Source organism: Hemisphaericaspora subhashii, assembly GCF_019202705.1.
Source record: "Hemisphaericaspora subhashii strain CBS 10753 chromosome Unknown scaffold17, whole genome shotgun sequence".
NCBI lineage: Eukaryota > Fungi > Ascomycota > Pichiomycetes > Serinales > Debaryomycetaceae > Hemisphaericaspora > Hemisphaericaspora subhashii.
In genome coordinates this window covers 27,436-41,219 of record NW_026057434.1, presented here as the reverse complement: position 1 = coordinate 41,219, position 13,784 = coordinate 27,436, and the positions used below count along the sequence as shown (strand labels likewise).

The following is a 13,784-nucleotide window of genomic DNA, read 5'->3' as shown; positions in this document are numbered from 1 at the left end:
CTGTGTATGCCAAAGTGACTAAATTCAATACTTAGTAAAATATTTGAATTACGTAATCAATCTTTTTTTCTCGTTTCTTAGAATTCTCTCGAATGTTCTATATGCAGTTTTCAAAATCTTTTTACAATTTTATTTAAAGTAAATGATCCAAAACTTAATTATATTGATTAGTCATTTACTTTATAATAACTTAATTTGAGTAAAAGGATCTGCTTCTTTTATAAACATATTCATCCTAAAGAATAACTGCTGGTACAGTAAACACAAGAGCATATTAGGTACCTGTATATTCAATATCCACGCACATATATTTATGAATTAATATCCATATGGTAAAGGAGACATATTTATACGATTTATTAGGTGTAGAAATATCTTCCACAACAGAAGAGATAGCACGAACATATAAACGACAAGCGCTAAAATGTCATCCTGACAAAACAAATCATGATCCAGAATTAACCGAGAAATTTAAAGAATTAACCAGAGCTTATGAAATTTTACGAGATCCCAAGCAACGATCAGTATATGACAAATATGGAGAGGCGGGATTGGATGGCGTTATAGAAGTGGCGTCTTCATCACAAGCTCCATCTACACAACAAAGACGGGGTGGTGGTGGTGGACGACCTCCGTTCCCAAATGACATATTCTCACAAGTCTTTAATGATATAAATAGCATGTTCTCCCAGCATTCGATGTTTAATTTCCCGCCACCACCACCTGGAGGACAACAAACATTTGTTAGAACAAGTACAACTAGCTTCTCGGGCATTCCTAACCTCCAGCAACAGCAACAACAGAATATGAAAAAAGTTGTCCAACCATATGGATCTCCCTTAGATCAAGAATTTGTCCGTGGAGAAGATATCCATCATACTTGTGATGTTAATCTTGGAGATTTCGTATATGGGAAAACAATTAAATTAAACCTTCCCAAAAATGTTAAATGTGAAGTTTGTCAAGGATATGGAGGATATAATCCCAAAACATGTAAACAATGTGAAGGATCAGGAAAAATTATCACAACTTTTTATAATAACTTTTCACAATTTCAACAAACAGGATCATGTCAACCATGTAATGGAACAGGTATATTCATCGATCCTAATGACAGATGTCCTGCATGTGCATTTACGGGATATGTACATGAAACAAAACTTATCAAGGTCAATGTTTTACCAGGCTGTAAAAATGGGGATAGAATAATTTTACAAGGTGAAGCAGACGAAGGCAAGAATATCATACCGGGAGATGTAGTTATTCATCTCCGAGAAAGATCACATCCTTATCTAATCAGGAAATATAATGATTTATACATGGATTATGAAATTGATCTCAAGACGGCATTACTAGGTGGACAGATCACCATTCCAAATTTTCTTAAACAGGGACAATCTTTACGCATTTATATCAATGTCCATGGAAATCGAAGCATAAACAATAGTAACAATCCTTTGATTCAAGAAGGTGAGATTGTCGGCACGATAAACTCCGGCGAACCAAAAATCGTCAAGGGATTAGGAATACCCATAAATGAAATAACAAAAGGAGGTGAATTAATCCAAAATCTAGAAGATGTTGACGGATTAAGAGATGTTCTATTTGATTTAAGTAGATACAATAGAGGGAATTTATATATAAATTTTCATGTTAGATTACCTTCAATTTCCGATTTTTCGGAACCGGATCTATTAAAGCTTGGAGAAATCTTACATCATAACACTACTTCGAATCCAAATGGACAAACATCGTCATCTTCGTCATCATCAACTCCTGAGGCAGAGCGTCGTGGAACGACTTTAGAATCACATTTATCGAATATACCGATGAGACAACAGTCACAACAAAGAGGGCTGTCGGCTAGTCCGTCAAAGGATTATAATATGGGAAATATGGACGACGATGCATATTTTGACACTTCGAAGAATGGAAAGAGAAGAAGATATTAATCGCCGAGTTTATGTGAGCATTGGCGAGATCGCGAGATATAGGTTTTTAGAGTTTAAGGGATGCAGGGTTATTTTATGGTTAGATTTTTATTTATATTTCTTTTATAGTTCAATGTGCATGGTTAGAGTTAGTGAAAGACTATATTGATAATGTAGGGCAGTGCCTTTTAAATCCCTCTTCTATCTTACTGGTAGAGCTAACTAAATTATCGTGACTAGACTAGGAAATTATATCACGTGACTTAAGTATTCTCTGATTTCTGTTGCGGGTTAGAAGGCTGTAATTTTATAACTCTAAAGGAATCATCAAACAACAACGAGATCACCGGTACCACTCATCAACCCAATGTCATCAACTACTGAAGGTAAGATCCTCGACCCAGCCTTAATCAAAGACCTTTCCAATCACATCTATGAAAAACGTAAAGCCACTGCTTTTCAAATTGAAAGTATTACCAAAAACGCCCTTGCCCGTAATGACAGTCAAACAATCTATCGAATAATCAACGAATTGGCAGACATAACAACCATTGGGACCAATTCCGCTAAACTAGGTGCTATTACCGCATTGGGAAGTGTTTCTGTTGCATTGGGTTCTTTCGCAATTGCATATTTCTTGGAAGATATAATCAAACCTATATTTGCCACGTTTAGAGATACTGATGCTAGAGTGAGATATTATGCTTGTGAATCATTATATAATATAGCTAAGATTGCAAGAGGAGAGATATTGCTTTATTTTAATGAAGTGTTTGATATTTTGTGTATTTTGGTTACAGATAGTGAATCATCAGTCAAGAATGCGGCTGATATTTTGGATAGATTGGTTAAAGATATTGTGAGTGCTAAATCAACGAATTATGTTTCTATATTACAACAGCAACATCAGCAAGCACAACAGCAACAACAACAGGGAGATGAATCAAGTGTGATAAGAACAAATTTGGTGAATAATGATGGACTGGCTATACAAGTGAACAATCCGCAGGATCCTCAAAAGGCATTTTCATTACCGAAGTTTATACCTACTTTGTTAGAAAGAATATATGTTATTGATCCATTTGCTAAGAAGTTTTTGTTAAGTTGGATTGAATTGTTTGATGATATTCCTTCTTTGGAATTGATCTCATTCTTACCTAATTTCTTGGAACCTTTGATTAATTTTTTATTTAATAATGCTCCTTCGGATGTTAGGTTAGAAACAGAAAATTTATTAAATGCATTACTTAAAGAAATTAAGTCGATTTCCAAAATTAAATTCGAAGTCAAGAAACGACAAATTGCTCAAGAAAGGGCTAAAAAGAAAGTGGAAGAAGAGAAGAAACAAGAGCAACAACAGAAGAAAGAAATTGAAAATGGTGAAGATACAGACAGAATAACTAAGGAAGTCAAAGAAATTACATTACATCCCTCAGAATCAGTCCAAGATGATATTGATGCGGATGCAGATGATGAATTGGATGAAAATGCGTCTATTAGATCCGAAGATACAACAATTATCAGAAAACCAAAGGAAACCAAGATTGAATCTCAACCAGAACATCAACAATCTTCAACTGAAGAAGATGGAGACGAATTCTTATTTGGACAAGATATCTTCATCGACTATGCCAAAATCATAAATATTCTTCTTTCGTTCTTACGCAGCTCAGAAAATGAAACTAACAAAACCAACTCGAATACCATCACTGCAACTACTAAAGATGATATGTCAAATGAACCACATGAAATTTGTTGTCAAGTTCAATCGATTGCTTTGAAATGGTTACGTGAAATATTGGTGATTTCCCCAGTTGATATTTTAAAACTGTTTCCCGAGTGCGTATCCATCGTAATGAAGAATATTTCAACTACTGACACGGATCGTGATTTCGAATTACGAGATTCGTTCCTTGGATTCAATTTGGCTCTTCAGGATTTCTTAACTAAATTCACTGATTTTAAGAAAGAAAATGAACAACAACATGAAACTGATGAGAATGAAAATGATATGAAATTGATCCTTGGGTTGACTAAAGAAGTTACTGACAGTATTAATGAAGTAGAATTACCGGCAACCATAAATGCCATAATTAGACAATATTTAGATTCAACTAATGAATTATCAAGAGTTACTGCACTAGAGTGGTTGATTTTTATTTATTCTAGGAATCAACTGGAATTTTTAAGAATATTTTCATTGGTTGGAGATAATAAATTTGATTTAACGGATTTATTAAAATATTCAAATGATTCAAGTAATGATGTGATTTTAAAAGTCTTACAGTTGTTGGCAAAAATTTCTGAATCAAATCAAGTATTCTTCAAAGATTTTATTATAAAATTAATCAAGTTATTTGAACAAGAAGCCCATGAGAAATCTCATAGGATCAAAGTTGAATTTATAATTCGGAAATTATGTGTTTATTTAAATGCAGAAGGAATATTCACGACTTTATCTGAAGTCTTAACGGCAACAATTGACGATTTGGAGTTTATAAATATGATGGTTGTTACATTGAATAATATCTTATTGACATCACAAGAATTGGCTTCTTTTAGAAAGAAATTAAAGAACTTAGATGTTTATAAATTAGAAGATTGGCAATTATTTTCCCTGTTATTTCAAAGTTGGTGTCATAATGCTCCAAGTGCATTATCTTTATGTTTATTAACTTCAAATTATGAATTGGCATATTTAATAATCAAGAATTTATCAGAACTGGAAGTCACTTTCCAATTATTGACTCAATTGGATATATTAATTCAATTACTTGAATCTCCGATATTTTTGAAATTACGTTTACAATTACTTGAACCAGAGAAACATCCATATTTATACAAGACACTTTATGGATTATTAATGGTATTACCTCAATCAACAACATATACCACACTTCGAAATAGACTTGCGACCGTATCTAACCTAACCCATACAACTTCAACTACATTAGCACCAAATTCAATTCCTAGTGGAATTCTAACTACCCCGGTAAATACACCTGGGGCAGTTTCAACCAGTACATCAGTAAGTAGTCAATTATCGATCAAGAGGAAAAGAGTGTATGAAATGTTGGATAAGTTTACTAAAATACAAGATAAGCATGAAGAATGTAATTGGACTACCCGTGGTTCCAGATATAATGAATCAAATTATGAAAGTAGTATAATTCATCTGATTAGATAGAGAAGTGGTGTATGTAGAATATGTAGATCATATAAGAAAGGACGTTCCTTTACCAATTTTTCTATTTTTGTGGGATTTCGTAGTGGCTTTCTTTTTGCAGGTTTTAAGGGGGGAAAATGTAAAAGTGTACAACGAATCAACAAATTTTTTTTTGTTGGTTGGGTAAATGAGTTTACAAGTTGTTTATGAATTTTTACATTTTACATCTCTATTAACCTTTACCAGGATTATCAATAATATTAACCAACCAATCTCTCATACTACGTTAGGGTGAAAGGAGGGTATTAATACAAGTTAAGATATTCCTGAATGTCCTCAAATAGCAATCTACGGAAATCAATGCAAGTACAAGTTGACAACCAGCGAGCAGCTGAGGCCTTAAGAATAGCGACACAGAATGCTCAACATCAACAACAACAACAACAGCTCCATCACCGTCAACAACAAGAAGAACATCACCAGAAGCTATTGATGCACCAACAACAACAGTTACACCATCAGCAACAATCACAGCTTCATCACCAACAACACCAACAACATCAACAGCGTCAACAACAACAGCAACAACAACAACAGTACCACATGCAACAAGCAGCTGTGGCTCATCAGCAACAACAACAACAACAACTGCCTCAGGCAACAGAATTCTCTGGATTGACTGAATTTGATCTCAAGTCCCGTGACTCCAAATATAGAAGATGGACACCCAAAATGGATCAATTCCTTATAAAGCTATTATCAGATGTGGTACATTCCTACCCCAAGGGAGCTGAAGCGACAATGACAAAAAAAGCTTGGGCATATGTTACTGGTCAATTACGAGGTGCTAATCCTGAAACTGTCTATTCTACATATACGAAATATTCCTGTCAACAACATTTATTAAATGTGAATCATCATAGATACAAGATATGGTTTGTGTTAATGTTACATCAAAAGAATAACCCAAGTAATACTGGATATTCATATAGATGGAATCCTGATTTAGGAAGATTTCAAATAATTGATAATACGACAGGGTCATTGATACTCGATGAAAGACAAGTTAAGTCATTGTTGTATAGTGAATCACTTTCATTACCACCATTAAGTGCTTTCAATAAAGGGAATTTGATTGTGAATGATTTCTTCCTTAGTGATAATTTAAAATATATGTCGGTATATCATAATGAAGTATTACCATTATTAATTCGATTAGACCCAAAATATGCTGAAGGTTTAGGGGATATCTATGGAGAAATTCCTAAATTCGATTATCAAGAAGCCAGTCATGAATATTTCAAGCCTTTAATCCCATTAAAAACAAAATCGTCAACTTCAGTCAACTCAACTCCAAAATCGAAAAAGAGACGACATTCAACCGCAGACTCAACAACTTCCTCGGGCACATCCGTTTCAGGAACAGTAACAGCAAACACCACCGTTGGAGTCGTAGCCACCAGTAGCGGCAACTCTGGTCTCCCTCATTCCCATGCCCATTCTCATTCACATAGTCACAATCATGTTCCTGATGCTGACGATGTGACATCGCTACCATTCTCCAAATCGCTTCTTCATGATGGGCCGGATCCAACTGATGTCACTATGCATCATCTCACCCGAGCCCACCATCAACAACATCAAAACCATATTCCTAATGCTATGGATGAATCAGTCGATCCGGCATTAAAGAGATCAAGAATAACAGATACAACTACAATTGATTTCGAGAATGCATTAGCTAGTGCTGCAATTGCTGCTATTAACTCTCCACCAGTTACAAATGGACGTGATCCAACTCCATACTATATCAAAGATCGCAAATGGTTTAATAAATTAATTAATTTACATGATAGTGGATTAATTGGGGTGGATGAGGTTTTGTCTGTATGTGAAGGAGTTAGGGATAATAAAATACCTTTGTTTATGTTGAATGTGTTGGATCATTCTTATTATCCTACTAGAAATAATGCTGGGAGTATGACTGAAGATATACCTGATGAAGAAATGGCCAAGAGAATAAGAGAATTTATGCTTCCTATGGTATATAATTCATGAAGTTGATATTGCCTGTTTTGGAATGATGTGGTTGTTTAGTGTAAAAAGATAAAATGGATAATGGGTTTGATGATGATGTTGATATAAATATGAGTCTGTTGTGTTGATAATACATTATCTATAATGCTGTATTAAAAACTTCTATAGGGTATATAGATTTCTACTTCTCTTCTTGTTGTTCCTCATAATTATTTGGAACTTCTTCTTTTGTGTTGCTTCTTTCTACTTTTGTTATCATATATATTGTATTACTATCTTATTTATAAGAATAAATGTTATAATTAAATTACTTAGTTGCGTACAATTTGATAATATCATTATGGAAGTTGATGTTTATCAAGTTAAATATCAAGACTCAGATATCCATTCCAAGATATCTTGAGAATGTTGAAACAATCAATTGCTTAATCCTCTTCCTGAAACATTATGATACTGGAAGGTACAGTACGATTATAAAAACTGCAGCTTATTTCCATCTGTTTTTGGTGTTTCTCTACGATCTTGAAATATGATTTCGAAAGTCTGTTTTTTTTTGCAACCAATATTGAAACAAGTATATTCCAAACTATAAAACTCCTATAATAAACAATATCCTAATATCACTAAATAAATAAATAAATCAAATCTTCACTTCTGGACTCATAGTTTCTCCAAAAGGAGAAGTTCCAGTCCCGACCACAGTTTTCCTATTCATATCCTCACTATCACAACTCAAAATCCCACCCATAAATGATGATAAATCACTTACCCCATCTCCAATATTCTCCAATCCAAACCTAAACTCCCTTTCCATAACCTTCAATCGTACCTTCTCGTCTGCTGAAGTATGTTGTAATGAGGTTCGTGTTGACGAAATCGTGTCTTGTGATCTATGTCTTGGATTTAATTCGTATTCCATCAGATTATTGCTCTGTTGTTGTAGATCCTGCGATTGTTGTTTTTGATGATGGTGCTGCTGGTGGTGATGTTGATATTGATTCGATGTCTGCGTGAATGCCAGATTTGATTCAGTCGTAGATTGCAGTTGTTTTCCGTGATGCCTGTCAATTGATATTCTTGATGGGGGAACGTGTGGAAAATGAGACTTGGGGGAAGATGTTATTCCAAGTGGTGGAGGGCATTTATGCCCCCCTCTAGTTCTAGGTGATTTTCGAGAAGATGATGAAGATTTGATTATTGACGATGATAATGCCGAAAATGATGCCGATTGGCTGTCACCAAATTCGTTAGATCCATCATATGATTCTGATGGGGATGCAAATTGTGAATCAGATGTGCCTGTACTTGTCGAACCTGAGTGTCTTGACGATGATTTCCATGATGATGATGATGTTGTTGTCGCCCATGGAGATGTGAATTGTGGTCGATTGGATTGAAGTCTGAATTCTATTTTGGCCAGAATAGTCCGTCTCAATAAGATTTCAAACAAGAATTGGGTATTTATTTGTTCAATCTCGAAATCGGATAACAAGTCTACGTCATCTGGGTATAAATCTTGGAATTTAGGTGGTGGTATTTCACTACTATTTCTGGCAAATACGTTTTCTCGATATTTCTGATATGCCAACCCCACAAGTGTTCTTGGACCTTTGCTTGTTAATTTTGGTATTAATTTAGTAGAATTCTTTCTACTTGTGATGTTTCCCTTTGAATTAATTTCAAATAATTTCAATTGATATGTTAAATCGGGATGAACTTTTAGGATATTCTTATGTTTAAATACTTTCATTTTGGAAGGTATCAAAGTATGTAACCATTCTTGATAATTGCAATTATTCAAGAATTGCACTAATTGTTCACGACTACTGAAATTGGGCTTAGTCAGGGATGCTAATGACTTATATTTTAATGATGTCTTGCGTTTGATTGGAAACACAAATCGTGGTCTAGTTTTAGTATCATGATCATCATTTTCATCATCTTGTAAATCATGCTTTAGAACAGTTTTATTTCGTTGCTTTATCTTATTTCTATTTCTCAATGTTGCTGATTTCGATATAATCGATCCACTTCTCTTTAGTAATCTTTCGTCAATGATTGTAACAGTAGGAACCGCATCGGGATTTATTCGATGTGGTGGAGGTAAATTCAAGTATTGTTGATCATTGGGACTTAGAGTCCTCGTATGACTTGGTTGTTGATTCAGTGTCAGACCTGCCTTTGTGAAATTACTCAGGATTTGTCGATATGAGGCATCATCATGAAATCGATTAGGTGGGGGACTAGCTGCAGAAGTTCGATTTTTTAATGAATCAGCTGAATCATATATTAATGCAAATGGGTTGTTCATTGAGTTTGTTTGGAGTGTTGGTGTTAGTTGTTTTGATGAATTGCTATCAGATTCCACTTGACTAGGAATTGATATTCGTGAGAGTGGATCTACTCCCGGATGAAGATAAAGTTCTGCCATGGGAATTTTGGATATATTGGTTATAAAGTTTAGGTTAACCATATAAAAAACTTCTAGACAACTCAGATTCTGTTGGTTACACAACAATGCAGAACAACAAAGAGAGAATAAAATCTATTATAAAGTTTTCTGTTTGTAATAACAACAAGGGGTTTCCAAATTGTGTAGTAATGACAATTCAAAAATTGAAGAAAAGAAAAATGGCTGGCTTTATAATCGTAAAAAGAATAATTACACATGGTTAAAAAATATTTTATTTTTTATGTACAGATTTGATCTCGGTAAAATTAACAAAAAAAAATAATAATTTACTTTACGATATGAAAAAGCATAGATCTAATTATACGTCGGTTCATCAATATCAATTGACAATGGTGACTACCTTCTTCAGTAACAATCCAGTTATAGAGATAGTACACTCTAGTCTGCCTTAGAGCACAAAAATGCAAATTTTCGAATTTAGTTAAAATTTCGCAGAATTATGAGAGAAAATCATTCAATCTAAAAGTTTTTAAAGAATCGTTGAAGTTTTTCACAATTCTACTAGACCTTATTCAAATTCGTCCTCCCTCCAGACCTACTCAAGGAAGCGTATATATTTCTCTTACATAGTTTTATATATCGTATAGATAAACTATGTGTTTTTAAGAAAAAAAAAACCGGATCAGAAACAAGTGACAGTTGTAATTTAATTATGTTTCCGGTCGGCTCTCTGGGTTAATGACTATTGAATCTTTGGTCCTGCTCGAACAAAATCAAACGTGGAAGGTAAAATCCATCTGTCAAAATTCTAGTGAAGAATGCAGATATATCGGTTCAGATAACATAAAGACGTTTTCTCTTAGTCTTGTCCAATGATTTTATAACCTATTCCATGAGATCCTGAAATCTCCTGTATATAAACCGGAACGCGTGCGTTTCTCGTCTTAGTTAGACGATTTTGTCATTTTTGTTTTGTTTAAGTAAAAAAAATGGGCAAACCAAAAAATAAAAAAGTTAGGGGGAGAGATCAAAAGTGCGTGTATAACTGATCAAAAAAACTTTCAACACAGTGTATACCGAACTAACACATTTTATTTCGTCTTCTTTTCTCTCTCTCTCTTTCTTCATAACCCAATAGTACACCGATAATAGATCAATCTATACACAATGGACAAACTTAAGGAAGTATGTATCACACCGTTACATCAATTGAGGATATTTACCCAACTTTTAATCAATTGAGTTTTCATTGGTCGACACGTATAGATAAGCAACGAACAAAGAACATAGCCCATGACGATTTGAGAACACGTATGAACTAATATTCAATTTCGACTGCATACCGTATACAGATCAACAGTTCCATATATTGCCCCATTTGACCAGATTTTATTCAATTCATCAATACTAACTAAATAATTCTCTTTAGAAAATCAACAACTTAAAATTGGATGCTGAAAAATGGCAAGAAAAATCTGATGAATTATCAGAAAGAATCAAAGAATTAGAACAAGAAAACTTGGAAAAGGATAATCAAATTCAAGCATTAACCAGAAAGAACCAAGTTTTAGAAGAACAAGTTGAAAAATTAGAAACTGATTTAGATGCTATCAAACAAACTGCTGATGAATCTCATTCATTAAAGACTTCTAATGAAAACTATACTAAAAAGAATCAAGTATTAGAAGAAGAATTAGAAGAAGCTGATAAGAACTTGAAAGAAACTACTGAAAAATTAAGAGAAACTGATATTAAGGCTGAACAATTGGAAAGAAAGGTTGCTTCATTAGAACAAGAACAAGAAGAATGGGAAAAGAAATACGAAGCTTTGACCGAACAATACAATGCTGCTAAGGCTGAATTAGATGAAATCAGTCAACAATTAGAAGCTATCTAATCAAGGCTGTTTCATATATACTCTACTCTGCTGTTATATATACATCATCCCTCATATACTGTATATCAACTAATTTTTAAATTTCATATTTTTTGTATTTTTGTAGACACAACAAGTTATATATAATTAATTAATTAATTAATCAAATATCCATTGATTTCAAGATGAAACCTACCCCTGAAAGCTCTTCTTCACCAACCATCCTTTTGCAGCTTACTTTCTGCACTTCAAGGAATTTAACCGCATGAATTAAGTGCACACGTGAATCCTCTCTTTATTTTTTTTACAACCAAGTGAAGACGTATTTACCTCCTATTAACAAAATCCTCCAAAACTGATGCAATATATCAGTCGGTGCAGCAAACATCTTGGAATCCTTACATTGTAAACGCTTATTAGATGGCTATGCAATTTTAATCAATTCCAGAGAAATGGTAAGAGACCGCCTGCTACAAATTCTACTTATCAAAATACAGTGAGTAGGCTAATGTGACGAATTAAAATGGGTCCTGGAACTGCAATGAAGTAACTCTTACTTGCTTATTACAATAGAATGGACCGTGGTATGCGATGAATGTGAACCTACCTTTAGATGACTATTCACGGAATGTTCAGAAGCATTACACCGGAACATTTGGTAGCGTCATTTTTTCAATTCTTAAAAATCAGTGGCATTTCCTCTGGCATTGGAAAATTTGGTATTACTCTTATTATTGTTGTTGTTAGTGGCGGTATTAAATATTGCCAAGAAACAGTACGGTAGTAGTTGTAGCTGATATTTGAACAAAATTATGCAGACTTTGCCAATCTTGGTTGTATTAATTAATCACCATTACCCATTGCCTTTGGGGGCCCTTGCTAGATATTATGCATTAGTCGAAAATGAAAAGAAGAAGCAAGTTATTAAATATGTTGAAGCAAAAGTAATCCAATAGCGTATCTCTGAGAAATTTGGGTAACACTCTCTTAATAGAAAAGTCAACAAACAGAAAAATGGACAACATACATAAATTGATCATAAATATAGAAAGTAGTGATAACAATGAATACAACCGATTACTAAGGTTTACAAGAGTATTCCAGCTATATCACTTAGATCATTCAAAAAGAACCAGTATCTAGAACAGAGGAGGGGAGACATGGGGGTTGGGGCACATATAATTTAATTGGTGGTTGCATTTTTGTGCAATGTTTCTGGTCGTGCAATTTTGGCAACAATTGCAAAATTTGTTGCAATTTGACCACAAGCAAAAAATCATATAAATTCCACTGAAAACAAAAAAACTATTTGTGTTTTCTTCTTTCTCTTCTTCTTCCTCTTCTTGTTTAATTAACTACTACATTCATTCACATATCAATCAAAGACAAGACAATAGTATGTATATTTACCTTCAATCAAGTTCACTAGCCTGAAGCTGGGAAGGGGGCCACTTTCGAAGCCAAATCCCTTCAGATGGGTATCAGTTGTTGATGCCCATCTAAATGCAATACCTGGTCAATCTTTGTCTTCAAAACGAGTTGCTCCTTGGAGCGGTTGACTGGGGGGTTTAAGGAAGTGTCATAGGTGCAAGGTGGCTGACTACCATCACACCATGTAACGTGCTTCATCTTGTGAAAAGAGGGGTCTAACAAGACTCAGTCATCCTTTTCGGCAAGATAACATGTTGAGGTGTTTTCAATGTAGCTTTCGGCTTATTGAAACTCTCCACTCCACCCGTCACAATTTGCCAATCCTGCATATAAGCATTTTGCTGTTTAACGCCCGATGGGTAACTTTCAACAGCTCAATCTAGTATTAGATTGTAGCTAATGGATGCAGCAATATATTCATGTAATTAGATAGGTGATATGATTAAAATTGACGGCGTAATAAGCAAAATTTTAAGTGGTCGAAGTTGAGGTATTTGTGGACAAAATGAAAGGTTGAATAGGTAACAAAAGTGACTATTAAGGTCGACGAAGGATTCTATTCAGCTAGCCGGTGCTCTTGGAAGTTCCGTTCATAGTTTTCACATATCTATCCTTATAAAAAATCAGCATACAAATGTGCATTAGGCATCAATATTTGTGTCGTTGGTTAAATTTGGACATCGTTAGAACGAACATTCCACTTTACTCAATCACTTCTACAAAGTACAATTCCGATTGCACTGTCAATACTACTGTTCAACTCACACATGTCGTAGACTTACCCTCTCCCGAATATGGGGGCACCACCGTTGATCCCCCAGCCTCTTCAAAACCAGTAGATCTGAATTGGAGTTTGATCAATTGACGTCCAATTTCAACACTGATTCTTCTTGCTGCCTTTGTAATTAAATAATTGAAACTCTCATATTC

At 34.3% G+C, this 13,784-nt stretch overlaps 5 protein-coding genes across 5 annotated transcripts; 4 read left to right on the top strand and 1 right to left on the bottom strand. All coding sequences in view use genetic code 12, as the record gives it.

Moving 5' to 3' along the window:
* Window positions 1-329: 329 nt before the first annotated feature.
* Window positions 330-1,952, top strand: J8A68_005479 (uncharacterized protein; the record flags this gene model as incomplete). Its single annotated transcript, XM_049409549.1, has 1 exon — window positions 330-1,952. One exon carries the CDS (start codon window positions 330-332, stop codon window positions 1,950-1,952), a length of 1,623 nt encoding a protein of 540 aa, XP_049261192.1.
* A 346-nt stretch (window positions 1,953-2,298) lies between these two features.
* On the top strand, window positions 2,299-5,118 carry J8A68_005478 (uncharacterized protein; the record flags this gene model as incomplete). The annotated part of the gene is made up of 1 exon (XM_049409548.1): window positions 2,299-5,118. One exon carries the CDS (start codon window positions 2,299-2,301, stop codon window positions 5,116-5,118), a length of 2,820 nt encoding a protein of 939 aa, XP_049261191.1.
* A 309-nt stretch (window positions 5,119-5,427) lies between these two features.
* Window positions 5,428-7,155, top strand: J8A68_005477 (uncharacterized protein; the record flags this gene model as incomplete). Its single annotated transcript, XM_049409547.1, has 1 exon — window positions 5,428-7,155. The coding sequence occupies one exon, from the start codon at window positions 5,428-5,430 to the stop codon at window positions 7,153-7,155; it is 1,728 nt and encodes a 575-aa protein (XP_049261190.1).
* Window positions 7,156-7,774: 619 nt separating this feature from the next.
* J8A68_005476 (uncharacterized protein) lies at window positions 7,775-9,565 on the bottom strand (the record flags this gene model as incomplete). The annotated part of the gene is made up of 1 exon (XM_049409546.1): window positions 7,775-9,565. One exon carries the CDS (start codon window positions 9,563-9,565, stop codon window positions 7,775-7,777), a length of 1,791 nt encoding a protein of 596 aa, XP_049261189.1.
* A 1,149-nt stretch (window positions 9,566-10,714) lies between these two features.
* TPM2 (tropomyosin) lies at window positions 10,715-11,444 on the top strand (the record flags this gene model as incomplete). The annotated part of the gene is made up of 2 exons (XM_049409545.1): window positions 10,715-10,732; window positions 10,977-11,444. 2 exons carry the CDS (start codon window positions 10,715-10,717, stop codon window positions 11,442-11,444), a joined length of 486 nt encoding a protein of 161 aa, XP_049261188.1.
* Window positions 11,445-13,784: the final 2,340 nt, after the last annotated feature.